Here is a 24,064-nt window from a genome sequence, read left to right on the forward strand (position 1 = left end):
AACAGGAATTAGCCAGGGAAGGGTATTCCAGACAAAACTATCAATGGGATCAAAGGGGCAGATGTGTAGAAAGAACATCTGTGTGTGTGTCATGGGCCTAAGTGGTTTGGAGCTGCTCAAGCCGGGAATAGCGGGGATCATGCCAGAGAGGTGGGCAGAGGCCAGCTTATGGACAGTCGTGATTCCTTGCTAAGGAGTTCGACTTTGTGGCTGGGGAGCCATGGAGGCGCGTGAAGAAGCAAAATCTCTTCTTATAATGGAAACCATAGCAGGTGACACCCACCTCCCCCCCACTCTACACATACACAGCAGTTAGCCCCACACACGCCATTGCAGGGCCTTCGTCCTCTTGGGGTTCACCCATGGCCAACAGTGGGGTGTAAGACTTCTCTCTGCACACTTTCCTGGGTTTTCTGAGCCAAACTCCACCGAGCTGCCTGGAGCAAATAAAAACCAATGTGGGAGGGGCACCCGGGGGACTCAGTCCATTAAGCATCCGACTCTTGAGTTCAGCTCAGATCCTGATCTCACGGTTCAGTCCATGAGATCAAGCCCTGCATCAGGCTCTGTGCTGATGGTGCAGAACAAGCTTGGGATTCTCTCTTTCCCTCTCTCTCTCTGCCCCTCCCCGACTCATGTACACACACACACACACTCTCTCTCTCTCTCTCTCAAAATAAATTAACATTAACAAAAAAACCCAACAACAGTGTGGGGACAGAAGCACACCAGTACCCCCAGCTGGAACATGGCAGCATCCTTCTGGTTCCCAGCAGCCTTGAGGAGCCAGCCTGGGGCTGGGGAGGCCTGGGGGTATGCCTTCTGAGCCCACCCCAGCTCCCTGCATGGCCTGGGGGATCCAGAGCAGCAGACCTTGCCTGGTTCTCCCCCAGCCCCTCCCCGCACTCCTCACTGCTTCCAAGCCCGTGCCAGGGCCCCCCTGGAAGGCTAAAGCCCCTTGCTCCGAACTCCTGGAGGAGTGGGGACAAACAGTCCACACCCCCCAAAGTGTCTCCTACGAGGCTGGAGCATGGCCATGCAGTTAAGTCCCTGAAAAGGGGGCTTGGGCTAAAGGAAGCAGCTTCCTGGTCCAGCTCTGAGCGGGCCTCCCACAAGACACACGAAGCCCCCAACCCCGTCTTTTAAGAGCGCCGGCCGCACACATTGCTGGCTGAAAGCATTTCTGTGTCCTTTTCTCCGCCAAAGACTTCCTTCTCTCTCCCTGACTTGGAAGGAGCTGGGAGCCTGGAGGTGGGTCTGACTGTCCCTTCTCCCAGGAGAGCACCCATCGTACTGTATTGCCACTGATAAGGCACCTGAGTTTGTCCTCGTCTGTAAACTGGGCCAGCGATCCATTCCGTACAGGGCCGGTATGAGGACCGCATGAGGGACGGTGTGCGGGGGACCTGCTGGCCGCCAGTGACCTCGTGCTCTTTTCTTTGCAACAGAAGAGAAATCTCCCAGGAGGGAAGAGTCCGATGAGGAGGAGAAGCCACACAGGGCCGAGAGGACCCCCACCGGCCATCCCCAGAGGATGCCCGTGTTTCCAGGCATGGACCCGGCCGTGCTAAAGGTACCACGCTTCACACCTGGAACAACCCTCAACCATGGCAGCGCAGAGAACGGGTCCCGTGTCTCTTTCCCTCCCTCCCTCCTTCTCTGCCTTTCTTCCCTCCCTCCCTTCCTTCCTTCCTCTCCATTTTCCAAACCGTTTGACTCACAAGAAGTCGCGAAAATAGTACAGGGCGTTGCCTTGCGTGCCTCGCCCGGCTTCCCCCGGTGATGCCTCACGTGACCACAGTCCGCGTCATTTGTCACAAGAACAAGAAGCCAGTAGATGGCAGATGCATGCCGGTGCCTGTGGTTGATTTTATAGGCCTTCAACATGGCAGTGTCTTAGTTTTTTGGCTTTATTGTCCAGCGTTGGAGCAAATGCTATCTTACAGGGCAGCCTAACATAGCAGGTGGTGAAAGGCTCCGGGCTCCCAGGTGGATGTGTGCGTTAACTCCCGAGGCCAGTCCTTGGGTCCCTGGACACAGCTCAGATCCACTGCGCCCTGTGAAAACGAGGACCTTGCAGTCCGTTTGCTTTGGTTAGCATGAGTTCCTCCAGCCCGGTGGCAGCCACACCTGCTGGGGTCACTCCTGGCCACAGGCGACGCTTGGTCGTCAGTTACCATCAAGGGAGGCCAGCAGGCTCATTCTGGAAGGAGCCCTGGAGTTGGGGGTGGGGGTGGGCAGACCCGGGTGAATGCCAGCTCTTGAAAACTGTGACTCTGGGTGAACTGCTTGAGCTCTGACCTTTTGGCAACTCCTCTGTGAAATAGGGAAGCGGGCTACTGTGTGTCATGTCAGGCCTGGTGGAGCCCAAACGGGGGGCGTCCTGTGCACAGAGCCGTGAGGCGGACGGTAGTGAGGGGGGCCGTCCCAGAGCTGCCTCAGAGACAGCTGTCACCTGCCACTGTCCCAGCTCTGGTACCCCCGAGGTTCGGAACTCTGTGCCCACCGTACTGTCGCCCCGTCCCCAGCCAGGCCCTCCAAAAATGGGTGAAAATGCACCCTGCTTTTTTCCTGCGGGAATCCGATGGTGAAAAACCTCATTTTATTCATGTGGACACAGGACCAAGGAGCTTGGCAGAGCTGAACGTCCTCTGCAGGATGAGGCCATTACCTCCATGGCCGGGTTCTCGGGAAGTTAAAGGAGACAGAACGTCCTGACCTGAGAACATGCAAATGGTGACTTTTCCATCAAAGACAACATGATTGTGTGGGGTTTTGATGGTGGTCCTTTGATCCTAGTGGTCAAGGGTGGCTGCATGGACCACAGGCCTGGCCTCCAGTTTCTCTTAGCCTCCGAGGTCAGGCTGTGTTTCCTGCCTGGGTCCAGTTCAGTTGCTGGGAGGCCCTGTTGTCACCATGCAGCGATGATGCCATCAGATGGGACCCTTTCCCAGACCAGAGGCAGTTACAGACTCGGCTCTCTTCTCTCCCCAGGCTCAGCTGCACAAGAGGCCAGAGGCAGACAGTCCCGGCGAGACCCCAGGCTGGACGCCCCAGCCCAAGACCCCCAAGTCCCCCTTCCAACTGGGCAGTCGTGTGTTGCCCTCCAGCATGGAGAAGGACGACAGGTGAGGGGTCCTGCAGATGAGGCCCCCCCCAGCCCCAGACTCAGGATGCACTTCTGGGGGGTGCTTAAAGCAGAACAGAAAGAGAGTTTCAACTGTTTTCTCCCTTTAGAAGCAGAACTTTGATCACTGGAACTCTCAGCAGCCTGATGTCTAAAAACACACTGAGGTGGGGCGCCTGGGTGGCTCGGTCGGTTAAGCGTCCAACTCTTGGTTTCAGCTCAGGTCATGATCTCATGGTTCGTGGGTTTGAGCCCCACGTCGGGCTCTGCGCTGACCGCTCAGAGCCTGCTGTGCATTCTCTCTCTCCCTCTCTCTCTGCCCCTCCTCCACTCGCTGTCTCTCTCTCGCTCTCTCAAAAGTAAATAAATAAAAATAAAAACACACGGAGGTGGGGGTAGAGGACCAGGAATCAAGGCAGCTGGCCTCACTCTTTTCCTCCTCTCTCCACGTCCCCCGTGGAGGTCCAAGGCTCTGCTGTGGAAAGACTACTGAGCTAGTCCAGCCTTCTCCAGACCGATGGGGAAACGGAGGCATCCTCCCTCCTCTTACCCTCCAGGGAAGGGCCTTCGTCTCAGGAGAATCAGGGAGACCCTGGAAGATGGATGGTAGGGCACAGCCAGGCTGAGCAAGACAGCTTAATTCAGCTGCCCTGCGTCGAGTCACTGCCCCCATCCCAGGCTGGGCCAGCACGACACAGAGACGAGCCCAGCACGGCACCTGCCCCCTCCCCCACCCAGGGGGCTCCCAGACCAGGCGCTTCAGCAGCTGGGGGTGGAGGTTACAGAGCACGCTCTCAGGGCACTCAGGTCACACACATCACACAACCGGGCTTCATCCCAGAGGTGCGGCTTGAGAGCTGCATGGCCTGGGAGAGTCCCTGGGCCTCTCTGAACCTCAGTCTCCTCATCTGCAAAATGGGTTGACTCAACCCCCCTGACCTTCCAGGGCGGTCATGAGGATGAACTGGGGGAGTGTGTGCGGAGCCCTTCTGCACTGGCTCAGGAAAGGATAGTGGGATTCTCGTCACGAGTTAGCACATAAAAGTTAGGGGTTGTTCCCGCTAGGACTGTAATGTCGTAAGTGCTGTGAGAGAGCAGGGGTTGGCAAGCTGTAGTCCATGGGCCGAATTCCGCCCACGGTCTCTTTTTGCAAATAAAGCTTTATTGGCACACAGCCACACCTATTCCTCTGTGTATTGTCCACGGCTGCTCTCCTGTTACAGGCTGCAGGGCTGACTAGTCATAACACACACCTCCTGACCCACAAAGTCAAAACGACTTAACTCTCTGGCTCTCTATCGGACCCCCGTGCTAGAGGAAGGACTCATAACCCAGACTTGGGGAAGGAAAGTGCAGAAAAAGGCTTCCAAGAGAAGAGGTAGCCTGAGCCGAGTCACAATGGACAAAGAGATGGCAGCGTGAGGGGGGCCCCAGGCTGAAGGCACAGCAAGTGCAAAGGCCTCGAGGCACGATATTACGGGGAGCTGCGGGCAGTGCCTATTATTAGAGCACAGGGTAGGCTGTGGGAAGCAAAAGACAAGAGGTTGAGAGAGAAACAGGCCACAGCTGAGAGGGTGCCTCTCATGCCCTGGGGACACGAGAATCGCTCTGGAGTCAGCACAAGGTTCTGGCATTTCTCTGGGGCTGGAGGAGCCCCCAGACCAGACCAGGGTCTCAGAGGCAGCTCTGGAGGCCGGGTCTTGTGCCTCCGCCATCAGGCAAGGCTTGCCTGGGGTAGCCCGGAGCCCTGTCTGCCCAGGGGACCTCTCCTTCCTCGTAGACCCCCCATCCCTCTTTCTGGGTCACCCAGTTCCCCGAGCCCTCTGGGGCCATGGGGTCAGGGACTCTCCCTGAGAACAGCGTAGATCAGGTCTTGTGAGTACTTGTGTTTGAATTATAAAAGTAGTGTATATGCCCACCATAGAAATTTTGGAAAATATAAAAAGAATATAAAACAGAAAACAAAATCACCCATGATTCACGCCTCTCCCCCAAGACCACCAGTGTGATGCTGGGGTCTCTCTCCTTCCATTTGAATGTAATTTTAAATGTAACTGACATTACGTGTGTGTACGTAGCTCATTTTCCCGTTAACGTGTTTCATGTGACCGTTTTCCCAAGGCCATTAGACAATCTTCATAAAAACGATCTTTTTCTTGAATAAAATTTCAAACAATGATGACTTTATTGTTTTGTTAAAATGGTACGTTCTCATTACAAGCAGTTCGGAGAACACAGCAAAGTACGTGAAGAAAGTAAAAAATAAAATACTCTGAAGTGTCACCATTGAGACGGTAGCTGCTCAAATGTATTCACTTAGATGTTTCAACCTGTGCACTTGTGGTTTGAGTACTTTTCTGGGTGTGTGTTCTTAAAAAAAATTAAAACAAATCTTGACCTCTTCCAAACAATCATTTGTTACCATTTGGTAAACATAAGGCATCTATCTGTGTCATACGGGTGACATATTAATCAGTGTCTTCCAAAGAAATAGAACCAGTTGGATGTATATATACACATGCACACACAGAGTAGGAAGAGACAGGGAGAGAGAGGGAGAGGAAGAGGGCGGGGGATGGGAAAGGGAGACAGCAAGGGAGAGAGAGGGGGAAAGAGAAGGAGGGAGAGGGAGAGGGAGAGAGATTGATACTTATTTTAAGGAACTGGCTCACACGATTGTGGATGCTGGCAACTTCCAAATCCATAGGGCAGGCCAGTAGGCTAGAGACTCAGGGAAGAACCAGTGTTGTAGTTTGAGTCCCCAAAGCAGTCTGTTATCAGAATTGTGGGGAGCTCAGTCTTTGTCTATTAAGGTCTTCAACTGATTGGATGAGGCCCACCCATAACATGGAGAGTAATCTGCTTTACTCAAGGTCTACTGATTTTTTTTTAATACTAATTTCTTTTATTTTTTTATTTTTTTTTTACATTTATTTATTTTTGAGAAACAGAGGGACACAAAATGTGAGCGGGGGAGGGGCAGAGAGAGGAGACACAGAATCCAAAGCAGGCTCCAGGCTCTGAGCAAGCGGTCAGCACAGAGCCCGATGTGGAGCTCGAACCCACGAACTGTGAGATAGATCATGACCTGAGTCGAAGTCAGACGCTCAACCGACTGAGCCACCCAGGCATCCATCCCAATACTAATTTCTTTTTAGAAAATACCTTCACAGAACCATCTAGAATAGTGTTTAATCCAATACCTAGGTACTGTGGCCTAGCCAAGTTGGCACATACAAATAACCATCATGGGCATTTCCATGGGTGGAGAGATAGAAGGATGGAGGCACGCCTGGGAGACAAATGGATTGATGGATGGAACTAATTCTGTGTCAAATGACTTCACAGCTGCAGATTATTTCATAGAATGGGCATACCACGATTTATTTAATGTTCCTCGTTGTTGGGCACTTTGATTCCCGTTTCTTGCTCATCAGTCACGTTAACACGGGCACCTTTCCTACCTGCGAATGCCCAGCTCAGCGGCGCCTTGGCACAGAGGGTTTGGAGTCTGGTACCACATAGCCCTGCCTGCAGGGAGTCCTCAGTCTGGCTCACGCTTGACTCTCACTGGCTTTGTGGTTTCAGGTCGGAAGAGCCCTCTCCCCAGTGGTTAAAGGAGCTGAAATCAAAGAAGAGGCACAGCCTGTATGAGAACCAAGCTTGAGCAGGTATGAAGGGGCGCAGTGGGGGAACGTGGACAGAGCCTGCAGTCTGCAGAGTCAGGAACCTAGGCCAGAAGGCAAAGGGTTGGAGACTTTTGGACCCTAGGAGAGAAAAGGGGAAATGGGTGTGGGTGTGCCAGGCTCGTATAAAGAGGGCTGTGGTGACCTGTTTCCTCTTAGGGGAAAAAAACCCAGGTGGACAGCCTAGGGGAAGAGCCAGATAAACCTGGGCTCTGGGCTCATGCACTTGGCTAGCTCTTCTCACTGCATCTCAAAATGCTTTCATAAAGTGGAATGGTGAGACATCAGAGATCAGCTTAATCCAAAATGTCCCCAGTTTTTGCATTCATATACAGCCTGCATAATTAAAAATTAATTTGGAAAAAAAAAGATTAAAAAAGTCAGATGATTCGATGTGCCCCAGTGCAGGTCCCAAATGACTTCAGATCTCGAACTTCAGTTTCTCCATCTGTAAAATGGGCTAATCGCGTCCATGTTGCCAAGTGGTCCCCAGGGCTCAATAAAGATGCACTAAAGTGCCGGTGGTTAGTCCTAGGGGTAGGAGCGTGTGGTTCATGCTCCCTAAAAGTCTGCTCTGACATGAGTAGCACAGGAGACCCGCCAGCCCCTTACCCACCAACCTCAAATCCAGAAGACACCGACAACGAAGCGTTTTCATGACCTACTTAGAGGCAAACCTGACCTGCATGGATGTCTTTACATTACACTGCAGGTGTGATAGGGGCTTTGCATAATATATATGTATGTTACATAATACATATATGCATGTATATACGTTTGTATAATAAACGTCCCCCCCGCAATTCTAAATTCCCATCTAAATCTGTGCTCAGTTTTAGATAAGGAATCAGAGCCCGTGTTTATTTTGTGTTTAGGGCTATACATGTGATATCTCAGTTAAACTCATAGAAATCCATATGAGGAAACTGAGGCTGGAACCCTGACCTGACCCTAAATTTCACATTTGTTCCACTGCATCTGACCACCGGCCACCTTTCTCACCCCACTCCTCCAAAAAACAAAACAAAACAAAACAAAACTCCAAACTCATCTTTCCTAACCTATGGCTTGTGGGGATGGCCGTCTTGGAGAATACCCAGAAAAGGTTTTAAGGCTTAATGGCAGAGACACATAGGGTTACATGTTCCCCTTGCTGACGTCAGGACTGTCTCTTCCTCTCCAGACAGGGGACACTGCCACGTCTAATGAACAGAAGCCTTAACTGTCAGAACCCGAAGACGAGGCCACGCTGCTGCCATTCGTTCCTGCACATGGCTACCTGCCTGGGCCCTTGCAGTTGGGTGGAGAACACCGGCTGGGGCCTCCTGGCCCTCCGCAGGCTCACCCCGGATCAGGGCAGCAAGACCCACCCTCCTCAAGTAGTTGCACGTCTCCCCCAGACAGCACTTCAGGCTGAGAACGAAGCCAGGCTGCCCAGAATTGTCCATGTTGGTGGTTTTGTGTGTTCCATAAAAATGTGCATTTCTACCCACTTTTAGACACCACTCCAGGAACATGGGTTTGAGGCTGGACCATCTCCCTGGGTTCTGGAAAAACACCTGTATTGTGAAAGCACTTCGTCCTCCAACCCCAGGGCAGGTCTCTTTCAAGAGCATATTTCCAAGGAAGAAGGAACCATCCGTTTCCTGCTGTAACTGTGGTCCACGGCAGTGTTACAGGGTTGGGGTTTTGATTGCTTTTTTGGCAAGTTCTGTCTCCCTCCCTCTCAAAGAATCAGCAGTTCCAATTTTTTAAACACACACGTCTTTGCAGTGTATTAATCCTTTCAGCGGGGCTGTGTGCACAGTTGACCTGTCTCATTATACGTCTTTTTTGTTTGCTTTAGAAGGCGTTAAAGCAATAATTCAGCCAATTTTCTTTGAAATTAGATATGTACATATGTTTTTTTATGTTAAAGAGCAGAAGGAAAGATATGTGAAGAGTTTGCTTGACATATTTGATCATCTCAGGTTATCTCATCCCTACCCGATGCTTTTAAAACAAATTCTAATTGTCACCCTTGTATACCAATCTTCTTGGTTCCTTTCCATCTGAGCTCTGATTTCTATGGAGTGACCTTTGTCCCTTGGCCTCAAATGTTCATAAATTGCAGCCCAAATGGCAGTGCCTTTTCACTCAAAGATCAGACCTGCCCTGAGAATCTTTATCTCCAGTCGTTTTTGAACATCACCCGCACTGCCGGCATGGAAGAACCTTTCCAAATAGATAGGTCTTTGAACAAATGCATGAATGGGGGGTTCTTTTTTTTTTCTCTTCACCTCTTCCTTCTACCACTCCTCCGTCCCCCACCAACTCCACCTGACCAAGTGCTTATTTTAGGTCCAAACGCAGGAAGTGAGGGTCTTGCTGAAACTCTTCTCTGGATGAAAGTGCTGGATGCTAGGTGACAAAGTATAAGGTTCACCTTGCCTCTTTTTTTTTTTTTCTTGATAGCACTAAGCTCACTTCCAGGAATCTCCAGGACCTCTGGGGATCGTCTTTCTTTTTGGAGATTCTCAACACCAGCCTCCTCCACCTCTGAAACCCAAGGCTCCCGCAAACATCCCAGATATGCTTGACTGGCCACCTGCCATGCCTGCAGTCACCATAAACTTTGTGCCAACCTTGCCTGGGCCGTTCACAGGGCACCCTGTGACCGCTGAGGGGTGCCAGAGCTGAGTTTCCTAAGGCTATATATGGGGATTGAGCACATGTACGCCCACCCCCTGACTTCCCAGGATGTGAAAATCTTTCTTGATAAATCCATTATTTGCAAAGGGTGTCAAAACATACCATACCATCCTTCCCCCTGGCCATGTCTCCAGGGGTCTCCATTTGTCTCCCCATCTCTTCTTCCTCCCTCACCCTTTACCATCTCTTCCTTCTCTTGGGGGGTGGGTGTGGGGGGTGAAGAGCAATCCTGTTTCTTCAGGTTAAGCCAAACATCTGGGCCCCGGAGGGCAGTTGTGGTTCAGCACCACGGACAGGGGCCGAAGCCCCACCCCCTTCCCCTCCCCCCACCCCGCCAGTCCTTTTGGCCGAACTTTGGCTACTGATGGGCAGTTGTTGAACCATGTTACCCACCCAACCTTTTGCATCTGGACGCCTCATTGCATCTGTGTCTAGAGGTTTGGCCCTGCTTGGTAATAACTTGAATTCCTTTCATTCCCCAAGTTAGTGGTCAATCAGTTCTCTGGGGCATTGGGTGGGATGCATCTAGGAACTGCTGCTTTGTGTGATTTTCCTTTTTCCTTTCCCCTTTCACTTTCCCTTTCCTTTCCTTTTTAAAAAAATTTTTTTTTAGATCCACTTAATGTTTTAGAACAGTTTTGATGCAATGGCTTTCCAGGTCAATAGATCCCCTTTAAAGACACTCCGCATGTTCTGACCCTGACTCTTCCTGGCTCCTGCCTTTCTTTCCTTCAGGCGGGAAGGGTCCCTTGATGCCATTTTGGACAGTAGGAATTTACCTGCTCAGTTCAATGAGAATATTGATACCATGCAGAACTTTCCAAGGTTCGGTTCTGTTTTAGCTCAGTATATCCAACAGGAAAGAAGAACACTTGAACGTGAGATTAATCTGGAGATCTTTTGCCTATCCTCCCACACCTTGATTGGAAATAAGAATCCATTTAATTCCTTCGTGATTAGGATGTACAAAGTCCGCCCCCCTTGAAAGTGACTAGAGCAGCCTCACCTCTCCACTGTACAAACGACCATCACAGGGGGTCAGGAGCCACCGTCTCTCTGCAGGCTCCCCATGAGCTCTGGATCCCACTATGACCAGCACAATGATGTTAGAAGTGACTGATGCTTTGGAACTTTTGCAAATAGCTGGGCACGTGTGTCATTGGTTTTCTCCTCTTTCTAAACTGAGTGAGCTCTGGCATTAAGTGGACAGTTGTATGCTAGTTTCTTGAGTTTGCCTGGGCCACCTTTGGATATCTGTGTCTTCTAAAACTAACTTAATATGCCTTAACCATTTGTATGCAATCAAGTCACCTGCCCTCATCCAACCGCCTTCCTGGGGGCCTTTGGCTCTCCTTAAATGAGAGCCTTATACTGAACACAAAACCCTATGTACGCACAGTCTCTCCCTCTGTCTACACACACACACACACACACACACACACCCTTTGCATGTCAGCATTTTGATGGCTGGTCTTTTGATCGAGTCTGTGTGTTTCTCCCCTCCAGTGGGTCCCCTTCTTCATGGTCTTTTGCCTAATGAAACAGAGGCCTTTGGCTTGTGAAATCCCATGGTGAGACCTCAAAAATCAGTGTTGTGGGGAATTCCTTGGTGCCATCAGACAAATTCTCGTGAACTCAAAGGCTTGCGTTGTTTCGATGTTGGGGGTTTTGAATGACACTGACCTGACAGCCTCAGGTTGTCCAGGATTCAGGAAAAGGACAATGAGATGGGGAGTTTTTCCAGGGGGACAAGCCAAGTCATCTGTTGTGAGACAAATGTGTTTCCCTTTATGTGTCCTGGGAAGTGAGGCCAACTCTAGGCATTGCTAAGGAGCGAGAATAGAAACAGGCACAGGTCTGAGGTCCCAGAGTTTAGGGGCTGCGCAAGGTATTGGGGGGAAACCCTTGATGTGCTTTCCCCACAGGAGAGCTCAGCTGCTCCCACCCGGTGCTGTGGACTGCCTCATCCATTTATGCTTGTACATGTCTTTGTCACAACACCCCCAGATTGCCCCAGGAGCTAGGCATAATCACAAAGCTGAAAACCCACAGGCACACGGCCAGATCGCCTCCCAAACTAAACACTTTGTCACAGGTGACTCGGGCCTGCACAGAAGACAGTGTCCCTCCCAAGGAGAATGCTGGCAGGCCTGCCTCTCCCTCATCAGTTTCTGTTTCTTCCCCCTCAACCCTTGTGTTTCCCCCTGCCCCATAATCCTGTCCCTTAACACAGGAAGCTAGGTTCCTGTCCCTAGAATTTCAGGGTGAACCTGAGGGGAGGAGTAGAGGCAGGAGAAGATCTCTGTCCATTGGGGGATACCCTCCCCCCCTTAATTCACGCCGTGGCAAAGTCACCACCGTAATGGAGAAACCTACAGCCTCAATTGTGCCTTTCTTCCACCACCATGTATTAGACATGGAAGCAAAACTCCCATGGCACCATGGTTCTGTGGGGTGGGAGGGACGGCACCGACCTGGAGGGAGCCACCTGGAAGAGGTAGGACCCACTCCACATGTGGAAGGGAGTCCACCTTGGGTTACACCCACCTAGGAAGCCATGGTTCCGGGCTCTGCTGGGCTATGAGTCAACCCCACTGGGATTCTGGGCAAGCTGAGGTTCTGGAAATGTAGGGCCACATAGAAAGCCAGTCAGTATGCGAGTGTGACAGGTGTTCGCCAGCCTCTGTCCTTTGGTTCCCACCATCCCACCTGTCTAGAATTTGCTTTCTTTTGTTTGGATTGATTCCTGTGGGGAGGGGTGCAGAAATCTGGGTTCTGCAGACTCAGCCTCAGGTTCCTGGAGAGCTAACCCTTAAAATCAATCGGCTTCTCCCCAAATCTTCTTAAATAGTCACTGTCCAACCTGGTGCCGGACCATCTCCCTCTATGAGTCCAACTGGCCCCTTTTTTTGACAATCTCCCGTGGTGTCACGCCTACAAAAAAAAAATTGCTGTTGTCTAAAGAACAATTTGAGCTTTTTACTGGTCTCATTTCACATAGCCTTATACATCCTGTAAATAGGGGGCTCAAAAATAATATATTGTGTTATGGAAGATAATTTTGTACTGTGCTGTTTCCTAAATCATACTAATATCCTAGAAACGATGTACTTCCCCGATGGATCTGATCCTCAAAACACTTTGTAAGATGGAGGGAGTGGAAATATATATAAATCCGCTATATATTTTCCTAGCCTTTCTTCTGGGTCCCTTCCTGAGATATTTGAGTCACGGTAGGAAAGAAACACCAGTCCTGTGTATAGGTAAGTTAAACCTGCCTGCTGGTGTTCTTGCAATTGCCTTATGAATTCACAAGCTCTAGGGGTTCTGAACAGAAGGTGGACGACAGGTACTTTATCCAATCCCAAAAAGAGTCTCTAATCGCGTGACTGAGAATTCATCTAGAAAAACCTATATTTTTAACGTTAAAACAAATGGGGGCTTCCTGGACCTCACAGAGTATTGGATACCTACAAGTGCTTTTATATTTTGTAACTGTAAAGAGGTTTCATACGCACAGAAGAGCAGTTGGGAATCTGGCCAACTGCCATTAAATAGGATGACCTTTGCATGTACAAAGATGTTGCATTCAGACTATGAAAATAGCAAATAAAGCTTCGATGCAAGTTGCTCCGTGTGTCAGTGTGCGGATGAATGGACTCTCCCATGCATGCACCAGCTGAGTCGGTCTGTTGTCTGTGCTGAGCTGGGGGCCACCGGCAGGAAGGGGGGGAGCTGAGGTCCTGGGAAAGGGGACCCGTGGAGACAAAGCAGGATTTCCATTCAACGTGGGGTTGAATCCTCATTCTGCCTCCTCCCGGCTGTGGGAGTGCTGATAGTGGCATTAGCGGGCAAGAGTTTAAGCCAGTGGTCCTCAACTGGGTGGATAGCGGCCCCCAGATGACACCTGGCAAAGACAGGGGACATTCTTGGTTATTACAAAGAGGGACGGGAGGTGCTTCTAGCATCTAATGGGTAGAGGCCAGGGGTGCGGATCAATATCTCACAGGGCACAGGACGGCTCCCCCCACCACCAAGAATTAACTGGCCTCCGATGGCAATAGTCCCGATACTGAGAAACTTTAGGCTGAGGAAACGTGGCATGTGAAAGTGTTGGGCCACACAGCAGGTCCTTTTAGGATCCAGAGATCCTAAAGGATCGCATGGGAGGAAGTCACACCAGATCCCCCTTAGACCTTCCCCCCTAGATCCCTAGCAGGTGGTGACTGCATCCCAAGTTAAGGGGGCAAAACCAGCTCTGGGTCCCACAATGGCCAGCAGGAAGTAGTCCCTTGGTTAGAACTGCCCAGAGGATCCTCCACGGACAGAAGCAGGAAAGCCCCAGTCTGAGTGTTTTGCTTCATGATCTCTCCGTGGCTGTCCATTTGCAGACGTGGCTCTGACCTCCAGCAGCGCCCCCGAGGTCACCTGCTTCCAGAGGCCAGCTGCGGCTGCCACCCAGCATTCCATCACCATCTCCAGAGACGCGGGGTCACTGGGCTCTAGGCTAACGAGGATTTTAGCCAAAAGTGACAAAACCAACCCCTGTTTCCTAACAATTCACTCCTTGGCCCTCTCCTCATTTTAGTCTCCCAACCATCATTAATCATACTTTAAAAATGTATGGGCCTAGGGTTTTGGTTTGGGTTTGTTTTTGGCTTCTGTTTTTCTCTTTGGGTTTTGTTTCATTTTTTTGTTTGTTTGTTTTGGGGGGGCTTTTTGGGGGGTCATAAATAAGGTAACAATCATGACTGCCTTTATTTCTATTGAGGCTAAGATCTGGGCCCTGGGTCAAGCCAGCCTCTCCACCTCTCTGCTGTGTGCTTCTGGGTAAGTGACTTCACCTCTCTGAACTTAGTTTCTGAATCATCTATAAAATGGGGATCATAATTCCTTCCCTAAAGAGGGCTGGGTGGGGGGTGCACCTTGGGGGCTCAGTTGGTTAAGCATCTGACTCTTGATTTCGGCTCAGGTCATGATCCCAGGGCTGTGGGATCAAGCCCCATATCGGGCTCTGTGTCAAGCAGGAAACCTGCTTAAGATTCTCTCTCTCCCTCTGCCCCTCTCCTCTACCCCTCTCTCAAAGAAGGAAGGAAGGAAGGAAAGAAGGAAGGAAGGAAGGAAGGAAGGAAGGGAGGAAGGAAAGAAGGAAGGAAGGGAGGAAGGAAGGAAGAAAAGAAGGAGGGAAGGGAGGGAGGAAGGAAAGAAGGAAGGAAGGAAGGAAGAAAGCAGGCAGGCTGGGTGAAGATTAAACATAATGTTCATGAAGTTGGCACATAGCCTTGCACATAGTAGATCTTCAATAAATGGTAGCTGTTAGCCATACATGCCTCTATATGGAGAAAATAAATCTTTGTTGGGTCTGTTACAGCATCCCGTGGACACCCAATTTGGGGGTTATGTTTAGGATAACCTGACTTAAAATTTAGGCCGTAATGACACATGGGAAAATTGATTCCGGGGCCCCTTGCTTTAAGAACTGGTATCATTCCAAAAATGTCACTTAGCGGATTAGGAAGGTGGTGGCTCCAGGAAGCCAAAGAAAGGGAGTTGGGGGGCACTGGAGAGCTTTACACCCCGATGCCCGCCCGTCGGTGCTGTCAGGCTTCCAACCAAGCTGATGAGGTCCGTCTGCCCCCAGGAAGCCATCAGGGGCCATGGCGGAGGACACAGGCACTGGGGCCTCCCTGGGCCCACTATTGGAGTGAAATGGCCCGAACGGAATCGGGTGGACGGGGCGCTGCCTCAGCAGGCTGGGATGTGCTGGGCTGTCGAAAAGCGCCCATAAATAGGACGCTCCGAGCAAAGCAGACTGAGTCTGCAGACAGTGCTGGCCCCTCTGTTCTTCCTGAGGCTACAGCAGCAGGTTCATTCTGGGATGGGCAGGGGAGGGGAGGCGAGAGCTGCCCCGGCAGGCCCAGACCTTTGGGGATCTCCCTGGGGCATGCACGGCTGGCCCCTGCACAAACCGGGGATTCACTTAAAGGCTGGAGCCAAGAGGGAGGAGCCAATCCAGCCACCAAGCCCAACTGATACCAGAGGGAGGTGGCCAGGGAAGAGTCCCCGGGCATGTGCTTAGGCTTCCTCCTAAGCGCCGCTGAGGAAGGGGGGTGAACAAATTGGGGGCTGCCAAGGACCCTGAGGGTCCTCCCTGAGCTGGGCCAGGCCCTGTGATCTGCTGAGGCCAGGCATAGACAGGACAAGCATCCTGTAGGATATGCATCCCTGGGCCTGTGTCCAGAGCATATGGGCTCTGCAGCTGCACCCGCCAGCAGTGGGGGCGCTGGGGCCATGGTGGGGGGCACTCAGGTGCGGGGTGTAGATGTGTGTGCCTTGTGGACCACTACGGACGTCTGAGATGGGCACGGTGTGTGTATGTGTGTGTGTGTGTGTGTGTGAGAGAGAGAGGTGGGGGGGGGGGCCGTCGTGTACAGTGAGTGTCATGTGACTGTGTACAAGGACCACGGGAGCTTATGTGTGTGCAAGTTGCATGCATGTGTGTGTGCTGATAAACTGGAGAACAGTCCCCTGTGTGTGTCGCGGGACAATCATGAGAATCCTCCCACGTGACTACTGTGGGGCCTGTGTGTTGTGTCACGGTCCTCACAGGGATGCAGGGAACAGTCTGTCTGTGTCTGTGTCTTTAAGTGGCTGGTACACAGTAAGTGCTCCATAAATGCATATGGAATAAATCACCAAACTTCTGGAAACTGGGCCAGAGCAGGTGTCCCGGGATCTGGTCCTGCATCGTGCATTCTCTGGATATCTGTCTGTCTGTCTGCCCGTCTCCCACCAGTCTGTAGTCTGCCGTTCATCCGGGTTACCCAGCCCCAGGCCAGGCACCGAGCAGGTGCTCCTGGAATCTTTGGTGAACAGAGTAACGAATGAACAGAAGACCGTAGCCCAGAGCATGGAGGTGGGAGAGATCCCTGTAGAGAAACCCCGCGGAAGCCCACCCTCTGGCCAGGGTCCGGAGGTGGTGTGCCTACACAGAGCTTGAAGAACCCTGTCCTGGGGAGTAGTTGGGGAGGGGGAAGGGGGACGCGCTTCGGGGCCAGGCCCAGTCCTGTGACCCATGACAGGTGCTCAGTGAATGTTTGTCGAATGACTGAATGACCCAGTGCAGTGAGTCACGACCACGTCCCCCAAAGCAGCAAAAGGTTCTGTAGCTCATCTTCGACCTCAATCTCATCCGTACCTCGTTCGTCCCGGTGCACCCCGTGACTCATTTTCCTTTGCTTGGAGCCAGACGCGTTCCTGGCGAGATGGCGGAACAGCATGGCGCACCCGAGCAAGCTGCAGCGGGCAAGAGCCACGGCGGCCTTGGGGGCAGCTACAAGGTACGGGGCGGGAAGGGGTCCCAGCAGCTCCGGGCCTGGGGCTGCTCTTGGGCCTCAGGGTCAGCTTCCCTAGCAGTCAGCCGGCCTCCAGAAAGAGAAACCCCTGCCAGCCATCGGGGGCCAGAAAGACACCTCACTCCCTTCACGCCTTTACTGCACCCTCTCTCCTGTGTCCTCATCTGGAGAACGGAACTGGACACACGCAGCCTGTCTCAGTGGGGCACAGAGGCCCAGGGGTTTCAGGAGACATGGCTCGGACTCTCCTCCCTGACCTCAGTCCAGTTCTCTGGCTCCTCTGGGCCTCAACAGCCCCATCTGGAAAATGGAACAATGCTCGCTGTCTTGGCCCCCTGAGCCGGCGCTAGAGCTAAATGTAAAGGCCATTGCCCTGGCCAGCTAAGGAGAATTCCGACGGCTGGAATTTGTTGGCTCTCCCCTCTCTGAGCCTCCCTGGGGGCTTTAACCTGAGATGGGGTTGGAGGATAGGTTGACTAAAGGGATAACTGTGGGTGGGGGCAGTTCTGAGGATGTGCTGGTGGCTTTCATTTTTTTTTTTTTTTAATGTTCATTCATTTTTGAGAGAGACAGAGCATGAACGGGGGAGGGTCAGAGAGAGAGGAAGACACAGAATCCGAAGCAGGCTTCCAGGCTCCGAGCTGTCAGCACGGAGCCCGATGCGGGACTCGAACTCACGAACCGTGAGATCATGACCCGAGCCGAAGCCGGATGCTTAACCCACTGAGCCACCCAGGTGCCCTGTGCTGGTGGCTTTAAAGAGAGTGGAAGAGAAGAAAAGAGGCCTTCCTCCTCTTGGGATTGGGGGGACCACAGGGTTGGTCTAGGGACTTCTAAAGGCCTTTGCAAAGCTGCAGAGGCAGTGCCCGCCTGGAAGGCAGATGCCACCACAGGCCCTTCCTGGCTCCGTGGGCCTCGTCCATAGCAGCGTGCAGGAGAAAAGAGCCAGCCGACTTACCGAATCCTGGTTCCTCTGCCTAACTTGCTGTGCAGCCCAGGACGAGTGACGTACCCTTTCTGAGCCTTCTATAAAATGACCAGAACAGATGTAACTCAGGGGCCTTCTGCAAAGACAGCTTGTGCTTCTAGGTGGATAAGAGAGGCAAAACCTTCCTCTTCCTTTGCAGTCTCTTCCTCTCTGGGCGTGGGACAGGTGAAGGTCAACTCAGACGTTGCGAGCTGCTGTTTCCTTCGTTGGCACAGGGAAATTTCACGTTAAGGGAAATACAGATTTCTGGCCTCTCTTGAAAAGTTTAAAACGGGGCCCACATTCCCTCCTAACCATAAGCGGCTTCATTTCCTTCCCCTGGGTCATTTCACCCTGTTAGTTTGGGGTCAGATAGTAGCTGCAATCCTGGTTTGAGATTCCTGGAGACATTCCCGCGTGTGGCCACGAGGGGGCAGTGCAAGCCTGCAGTCGATGCTGGATCCCAGCGCGTCCAAGGCAGAGCAGATGGAACGGAGGGATGATCCTCCTGGCCCTGCCCCAAGGAGGACCCTGCAGAGGGAGGGGATAAAGGGGAGGCCCTGGGAGCTCCACGCCCCTGGGATGCTCAGGATGCTGCCCTTTCAGGTGATCGTATACGAAATGGAGAACTTCCAGGGCAAGCGGTGCGAGCTCTCGGCTGAGTGCCCCAACCTGACGGAGAGCCTGCTGGAGAAGGTGGGCTCCATCCAAGTGGAGTCTGGGCCGTGAGTACCTGGGCCCCCAGCCCCCTCCTCACAGCCCCGAGCCTTCCGGGGGTCAGGAGGTCCGGGTTCCAGGTCTAGGTCTGCTGTGGGGTCTTAGGCGACTCCCTTCCCATCTCTGGCCTCAGTTTTCCCATCTGTCAAATGGGGATAACACTGGCACGTGCTTCAGAGAGAGTGTCTGTGAAAATGAATGGAAACGTGCATATAAATAACAATATAATAACAATAATAATGAGGAAGAGGTGGAGAAAGGAGAGGAATTATCTTTGGATTACCTACTAGGTGCCAGGCATTGTGCTAAGAAGTTTCCTGAGCACCTACACAAAGGCTGCACATAAAACAGATTCTTTACACTATTTCCCAGGATGGTTTTCTGGCTCAGAGTCTCAGCGGCCAGTATGTTCCGGGAGCTCCTTTCATACCTGGACCAGGGATCAGTGGTAGGGCTGGAGGGAGGGCTCAAGGTCGAAGGTCAGCAGCTTTGGGGGCCCTTCCCTCAGGAGACGCGGGTCCAGGCCGGTTTCCTCCTACAGGTGGCTGGCGTTCGAACGCAGGGCCTTCCGTGGCGAGCAGTTTGTCCTGGAGAAGGGGGATTACCCTCGCTGGGACGCCTGGTCCAACAGCCACCACAGCGACAGCCTCCTGTCCCTCCGGCCCCTGCACATCGTGAGTACAGCTCCTGCCCATTTGGGGGAGCTCCTAGAAGCAGGACCGGCTGGGAGCTGGGTCAGGCAGGCTCAATGCGCAAGCTTAGCTGGGGGCCAGGCTGGTACGGACCTGGCTGGGGAAGGGCCGTCTTCATTTCTGACCTAAAAGGTTGTGCGGGCTGAGAAGCAGCTGGCTATGGTCCAGTGGCCACTGGCCTGGGGACTGGGACACCAGGATTCACATCTTGACTTCGCCAGCACAGCACTGACACTTCCCTCTGTAACCCTGTTAAAATCAGGAGCCACACGGTCCAGTCCCAGACCAGCATTGTCCTTAAAGCAATGCATCCTGGAAAGTAACTTCAGAAAGTAATTACAAAGCAGCTCGGGTTCTCCACCTGCCTTCCTCAGACACCTGGAAGGGACTCGATCCACAGCGACACTCTTAAATGTTGCTCTGCCCGCCCCCCCCCCCCCCCCCCGCTCCACCCACCCTCCGTGGCTGCTCCAGCCCTTTCTTCTTGTCACAGTCACTGATGCTACAGTGGGAAGAAAGCTAAGAAGACCACAGTCAGAACGTGGTTTAGTCAAGAGGGAATCCTCCTGCGTTACTGATTTTTATCTCCTTCCGGCCTTTCTGTGCCTCGGTTTCCCTAGCTGCTAAATGATGGGAGTTTTAATAGGAGCCCCAAGGCCCACTCTCGGCTTCATGGCTCCCTAGCTCTAAGATTCCCAAAGAGGCTGGCTCTGGAGGAACCTCCCTAGCCTCCTGTCCCTCCTGCAGGCATCTCCTGAATCGCCTCCCTCGGGCAGGGGGCGCTCGGGGGTAGGCGTTATTCTGTGGTGACTGGATTCTTTCCCATGTCTCAGAAGCCCTGTTCTGAGCGTGGGAGGGGCTGCCGGCTCACCACGTGATCTCGCCCCCAGGATGGCCCGGATCACAAGCTGCACCTGTTTGAGAACCCAGCTTTCAGCGGCCGCAAGATGGAGATAGTGGATGACGACGTGCCCAGCCTCTGGGCGCATGGCTTCCAGGACCGCGTGGCGAGCATCCGGGCCATCAACGGGACGTAAGGGACCCAACCCCCCACTCCTGCCCCTGCCCCGCCCTCTGGCTCTAAATAGAATCTCTGTTCACTGTGTTTCCTACACAGCGGACGCTCCCTGCCTCTCCAGGCATGGCGGGGGGTGGGGGGGGTCCCATGATGGGAATGGCTAATTGTTCACCCTCCATAACCATTAGATATCCAGGAAACTTTGACTTGTAGGAAGTTTTATCTTTATTTTTTAATCAAGTGAAATCTGTTGCTCTTACCTGTCCCTATCTAGGTCTTCACTCCTTTGCCAAACCTCCCCAGGCCCTTGAACTGATCCTCAGGGGCATTTTTGTTTGTTTGTTTGTTTCCTTTCACAGTCCTTGCCCTTCTTACCCGGGTGAGAAGTGACATAGTGGTTCTCTAGATATGACCTGAATAGTATACAGGAGAGTGCGTAGTACATCACTTCCCTCCTTCTAGGCTTAATATCTCTGTTAATGCAATCTTAGAATCATTTTCCCTTTGTCAGTGACTACATCTCTGTGGGCTTGGGATCTGGGGTTGAGCCTTAAAAGGTGCCACTCCTCCCTGATAGTAATTTATTCAACAACTTTGTGCTGAGCATTTCTATGTGTAGAATATGGGGGCAACAAGAATTACACAGCCTCTGCCCTCAAGAATTTTAGTCTGCTGGGGAGACAGACAAGGAGACAGGTATTCACAATTTATTGTGACCAGGATTGCGATGGGAGACTCACAGGGGCTCTCTGATTCAGCCTGGGGACGTCAGCAAGGGCTTTCTTGGAGGAGGAGACATAGAAATCGAGATGTAAAGATGAATGAAAGGGGAGAGGGATATGGATGAGGCAAGGAAGAGTGTTCCAGGCGTAAGGAAAAGCATGTGTAAGGGTTCAGAGACACTCCGTTTCAAGGAAAGTAGTATGAGAGAGGTTGGAGTATGGGGTGTGGAGAAGGCATGTTGAGATGTTTGGTGAAGGACCTGTGGGCAGGGTAGGGAGTTTGAATTCATCCGGAGGGCACTGGGGAGCCAGGGAGGAATTTAGGCAGGCAGAGAGCGTGGTCAGATGCCGGCTTTCAAAGCCTCGGTCTGGCTGGAGGCAGGAGGCTGACCGTCCTTACCGCAACATTGGTACCCGGCAGGTGGGTTGGCTACGAGTTCCCCGGCTACCGTGGGCGCCAGTATGTGTTCGAGCGGGGTGAGTACCGCCACTGGAACGAGTGGGACGCCAACCAGCCGCAGCTGCAGTCTGTGCGCCGCATCCGGGACCAGAAGTGGCACAAGCGGGGCTGCTTCCTCAGCAGCTGAAGGGCACCCAGGCCCCAGTGGCCCAGGCCCGCCCTGGGGGGCAGCAGAGGCAAGAAGAGGAGGCTCCAGGGCCAGGGTGATGGTCTGCCTGTCCCCCCTTCCCCGGAATCTACTCAATAAAGCCTGGGGCCGGTCCCCCACCTGCCATGTTCCTCTGCGTCACTTCTTGAGGGGGCTGGGGCTTTAGGGTTCTGAGAGTCCCCAAGGTCGGCTGTGAGCTGGGCTCACCCCCAGGCTCTAGTCCTTTTAGACAAAGTCACATGCACAACTTGCACTGATCTTGTGTCTGTTTTCCTGTCTGCGTTTCCATCTGTCAGTCTGTCTGTCCATCCGTCCATCCATCCATCCATCCATCCATCCATCCATCCATCCATCCTATTCATCCATCCTTCCTTCAATCTACCCCTCTTTCTATCCATCTTTCCATCCATTCATCCATCAGTTCTTTCCATCCATTCTCCCATTGATCCATCATCTTACCTCTCTCCCATCCATCCATCCATCCATCCACTCATCAGCCATTTACTTACCCATTTATTTATCTGTCCCATTTATTTATGGATCTGTAGATCCATCCATCCATCCATCCATCCATTTATCCATCCATCTGTCCATCCATCCATCCATTTATCTATCCATCCATCCATTCATCCATCCATCCATCCATCCATCCATCCATCCATCCATTTATCCATCCATCTGTCCATCCATCCATCCATCCATCCATCCATCCATCCATCCATTTATCCATCCATCTGTCCATCCATCCATCCATCCATCTATCTATCCATCCATCCATCCATCCATTCATCTATTCATCCATCCATCCATCTATCCATTTATCCATCCATCTGTCCATCCATCCGTCCATCCATCCATCCATCCATCCATCCTATTCATCCATCCTTCCTCCAATCTACCCCTCTTTCTATCCGTCTTTCCATCCATTCATCCATCAGTTCTTTCCATCCATTCTCCCATTGATCTATTCATCCTACCTCTCTCCCATCCATCCATCCATCCATCCTTGCATCCACCCTTCCTTTATCCCATCCATCCATTTATCCATCATGTCCCCCTTCATCTCTCTATCTGCCATGTCTGTTTTCATTAATTTATTCAGCAAATGCCAGCCCTGTCCAAGGCCTGAGGACACAGCAGGGAACAAAACAAAGTCCCTCCCTCATGGGGTTCACTTTCGAGGAGAGAGACAGTGGGCCTCTTATTTATTTACATAAATAAACAAGTAGATTTCAAATATGATGTTAGGAGTTAGCAAATGCTATAGACAAGGAAGTGCAATATTATGATAGGAGGTAATGAGTGGGGTCAGAGAACTCTGAGGAGGTGACACTGGAGTTGAGACTTGAATAAACCATGAGAACATTCTAGGCAGAGAAATAATGGGTGTGAAGGTCCCAAGCAGGAGTGTGACTGGGTGATAGAGACATGGCAAAGACATGGCCAGTAGGTCTGGAAAGGAGTAAGCAGTAGAGAGGGGGAGTGGTCAGAGAGGGTGTGGGGCCAGGGCAGTTAGGGCTGCACAGACTCTTCTCTGAGGGAGGTGGGAGCCATGGAGAGTCTGAGCGAGGCAAGACACGATTTAACAGGATCACTCTGGCTGTGGCACAGAGTGTAGACCATGGGGCCAAGGGGGGACCCAGGGACACCAGCCGGGACGCCCCTGGCTGAGCTCTGGTGGTGTGGCCTCCCTGACTCTGTCTGTTCCCTGCATCGGCAGCCCTGTGAACCTCCCAGAGGTCTCCTGAGAACCTATCCCACCTCCTACCTGTCACTGCTTGGAGCCTCAGTGCCTTCATCTGGCCAGAGGGGGGTGCTGTGGCAGTGCCGGGGATCCATGGGCGTCTCCGGCCCCAGTGAGAAGAGAAGGGAGTGTCCCCTCTGCCAGTCAGGTGACAGCTGGCTTCCTGCAGTCCCGGGGACCCACCCTGGACCTTCCCACCTCCATGAGCCAGCCCTGCATGTCTCCCCGACTTTGTTCCCCTGTTGTGCCCAGAGCCCCTCCCAGCCACCTGCGGCCTGCCCATGGCTGATGCAGCTGGTATGTGGGAGGACTGAGGGGGCCTCGGGGAAGGCGCTGAAAAGAATACAACAATTGCCACTTACCTCTGCTTGCATGTTTAAAAAACATATATGCACAGCCGAGAAATCACCTCGAATTATTTTCTACTTTGGTGTGCAGGGGAGAGCTGGGTGGGGCGCCAGGCTCCGGGTGGAGGGTGAGGGGCACCCAGCAACCAGGCAGACAAAAGGCGGGGTTGACTCCCGCTACGTGAGGATGGCAGCACCCCCCTTGCCCCCCCTTGCCCCCCAAGACCCGCCCCCTCGTCCCTCTCGCGGACGGAGGCCTTGTTTTGCTTCATAAATGAGTCCTCGCTGAATGCCAGACGTCATCTGAATCCCTGAGCCCTAAGAATGACCTTGACAGGCCAGCCCACTTCTTCACCCCATTTCACAGATGAGGCAACCGAGGCTTAGAGC

The 24,064-nt window shown here is 52.5% G+C and overlaps 2 protein-coding genes across 5 annotated transcripts in view; both read left to right on the top strand.

Moving 5' to 3' along the window:
- The window catches only part of KIAA1671 (KIAA1671 ortholog), a 203,323-nt gene extending 190,188 nt beyond the window's left edge, over positions 1 to 13,135 (top strand). For all 4 annotated transcript variants that reach the window (XM_058693085.1, XM_058693086.1, XM_058693088.1 and 1 more), the window contains 4 exons: positions 1,449 to 1,573; positions 2,995 to 3,128; positions 6,716 to 6,798; positions 7,997 to 13,135. In XM_058693085.1, the coding sequence (XP_058549068.1) occupies positions 1,449 to 1,573; positions 2,995 to 3,128; positions 6,716 to 6,794 (338 nt within the window). In that variant the 3' untranslated portion in view covers positions 6,795 to 6,798; positions 7,997 to 13,135. The remainder of the gene's footprint in view (positions 1 to 1,448; positions 1,574 to 2,994; positions 3,129 to 6,715; positions 6,799 to 7,996) is intronic.
- A 2,165-nt stretch (positions 13,136 to 15,300) lies between these two features.
- CRYBB3 (crystallin beta B3) lies at positions 15,301 to 21,707 on the top strand. Its single transcript, XM_058693089.1, has 6 exons — positions 15,301 to 15,370; positions 16,754 to 16,844; positions 18,433 to 18,551; positions 19,085 to 19,217; positions 20,126 to 20,268; positions 21,397 to 21,707. The coding sequence occupies exons 2-6, from the start codon at positions 16,770 to 16,772 to the stop codon at positions 21,560 to 21,562; spliced, it is 636 nt and encodes a 211-aa protein (XP_058549072.1). The 5' UTR covers positions 15,301 to 15,370; positions 16,754 to 16,769; the 3' UTR covers positions 21,563 to 21,707.
- Positions 21,708 to 24,064: the final 2,357 nt, after the last annotated feature.

This window comes from Neofelis nebulosa, chromosome 11 (assembly GCF_028018385.1).
Source record: "Neofelis nebulosa isolate mNeoNeb1 chromosome 11, mNeoNeb1.pri, whole genome shotgun sequence".
NCBI lineage: Eukaryota > Metazoa > Chordata > Mammalia > Carnivora > Felidae > Neofelis > Neofelis nebulosa.

Excerpts from the sequence above, each read along its gene's own strand:
- CRYBB3 (XM_058693089.1), top strand. The coding sequence starts at position 16,770 with ATGGCGGAACAGCATGGCGCACCCGAGCAAGCTGCAGCGGGCAAGAGC. Across the intron at positions 18,552-19,084 it reads ATCCAAGTGGAGTCTGGGCC|GTGGCTGGCGTTCGAACGCA; the intron begins GTGAGTACCTGG and ends TTCCTCCTACAG. Across the intron at positions 19,218-20,125 it reads CCCTCCGGCCCCTGCACATC|GATGGCCCGGATCACAAGCT; the intron begins GTGAGTACAGCT and ends TCTCGCCCCCAG.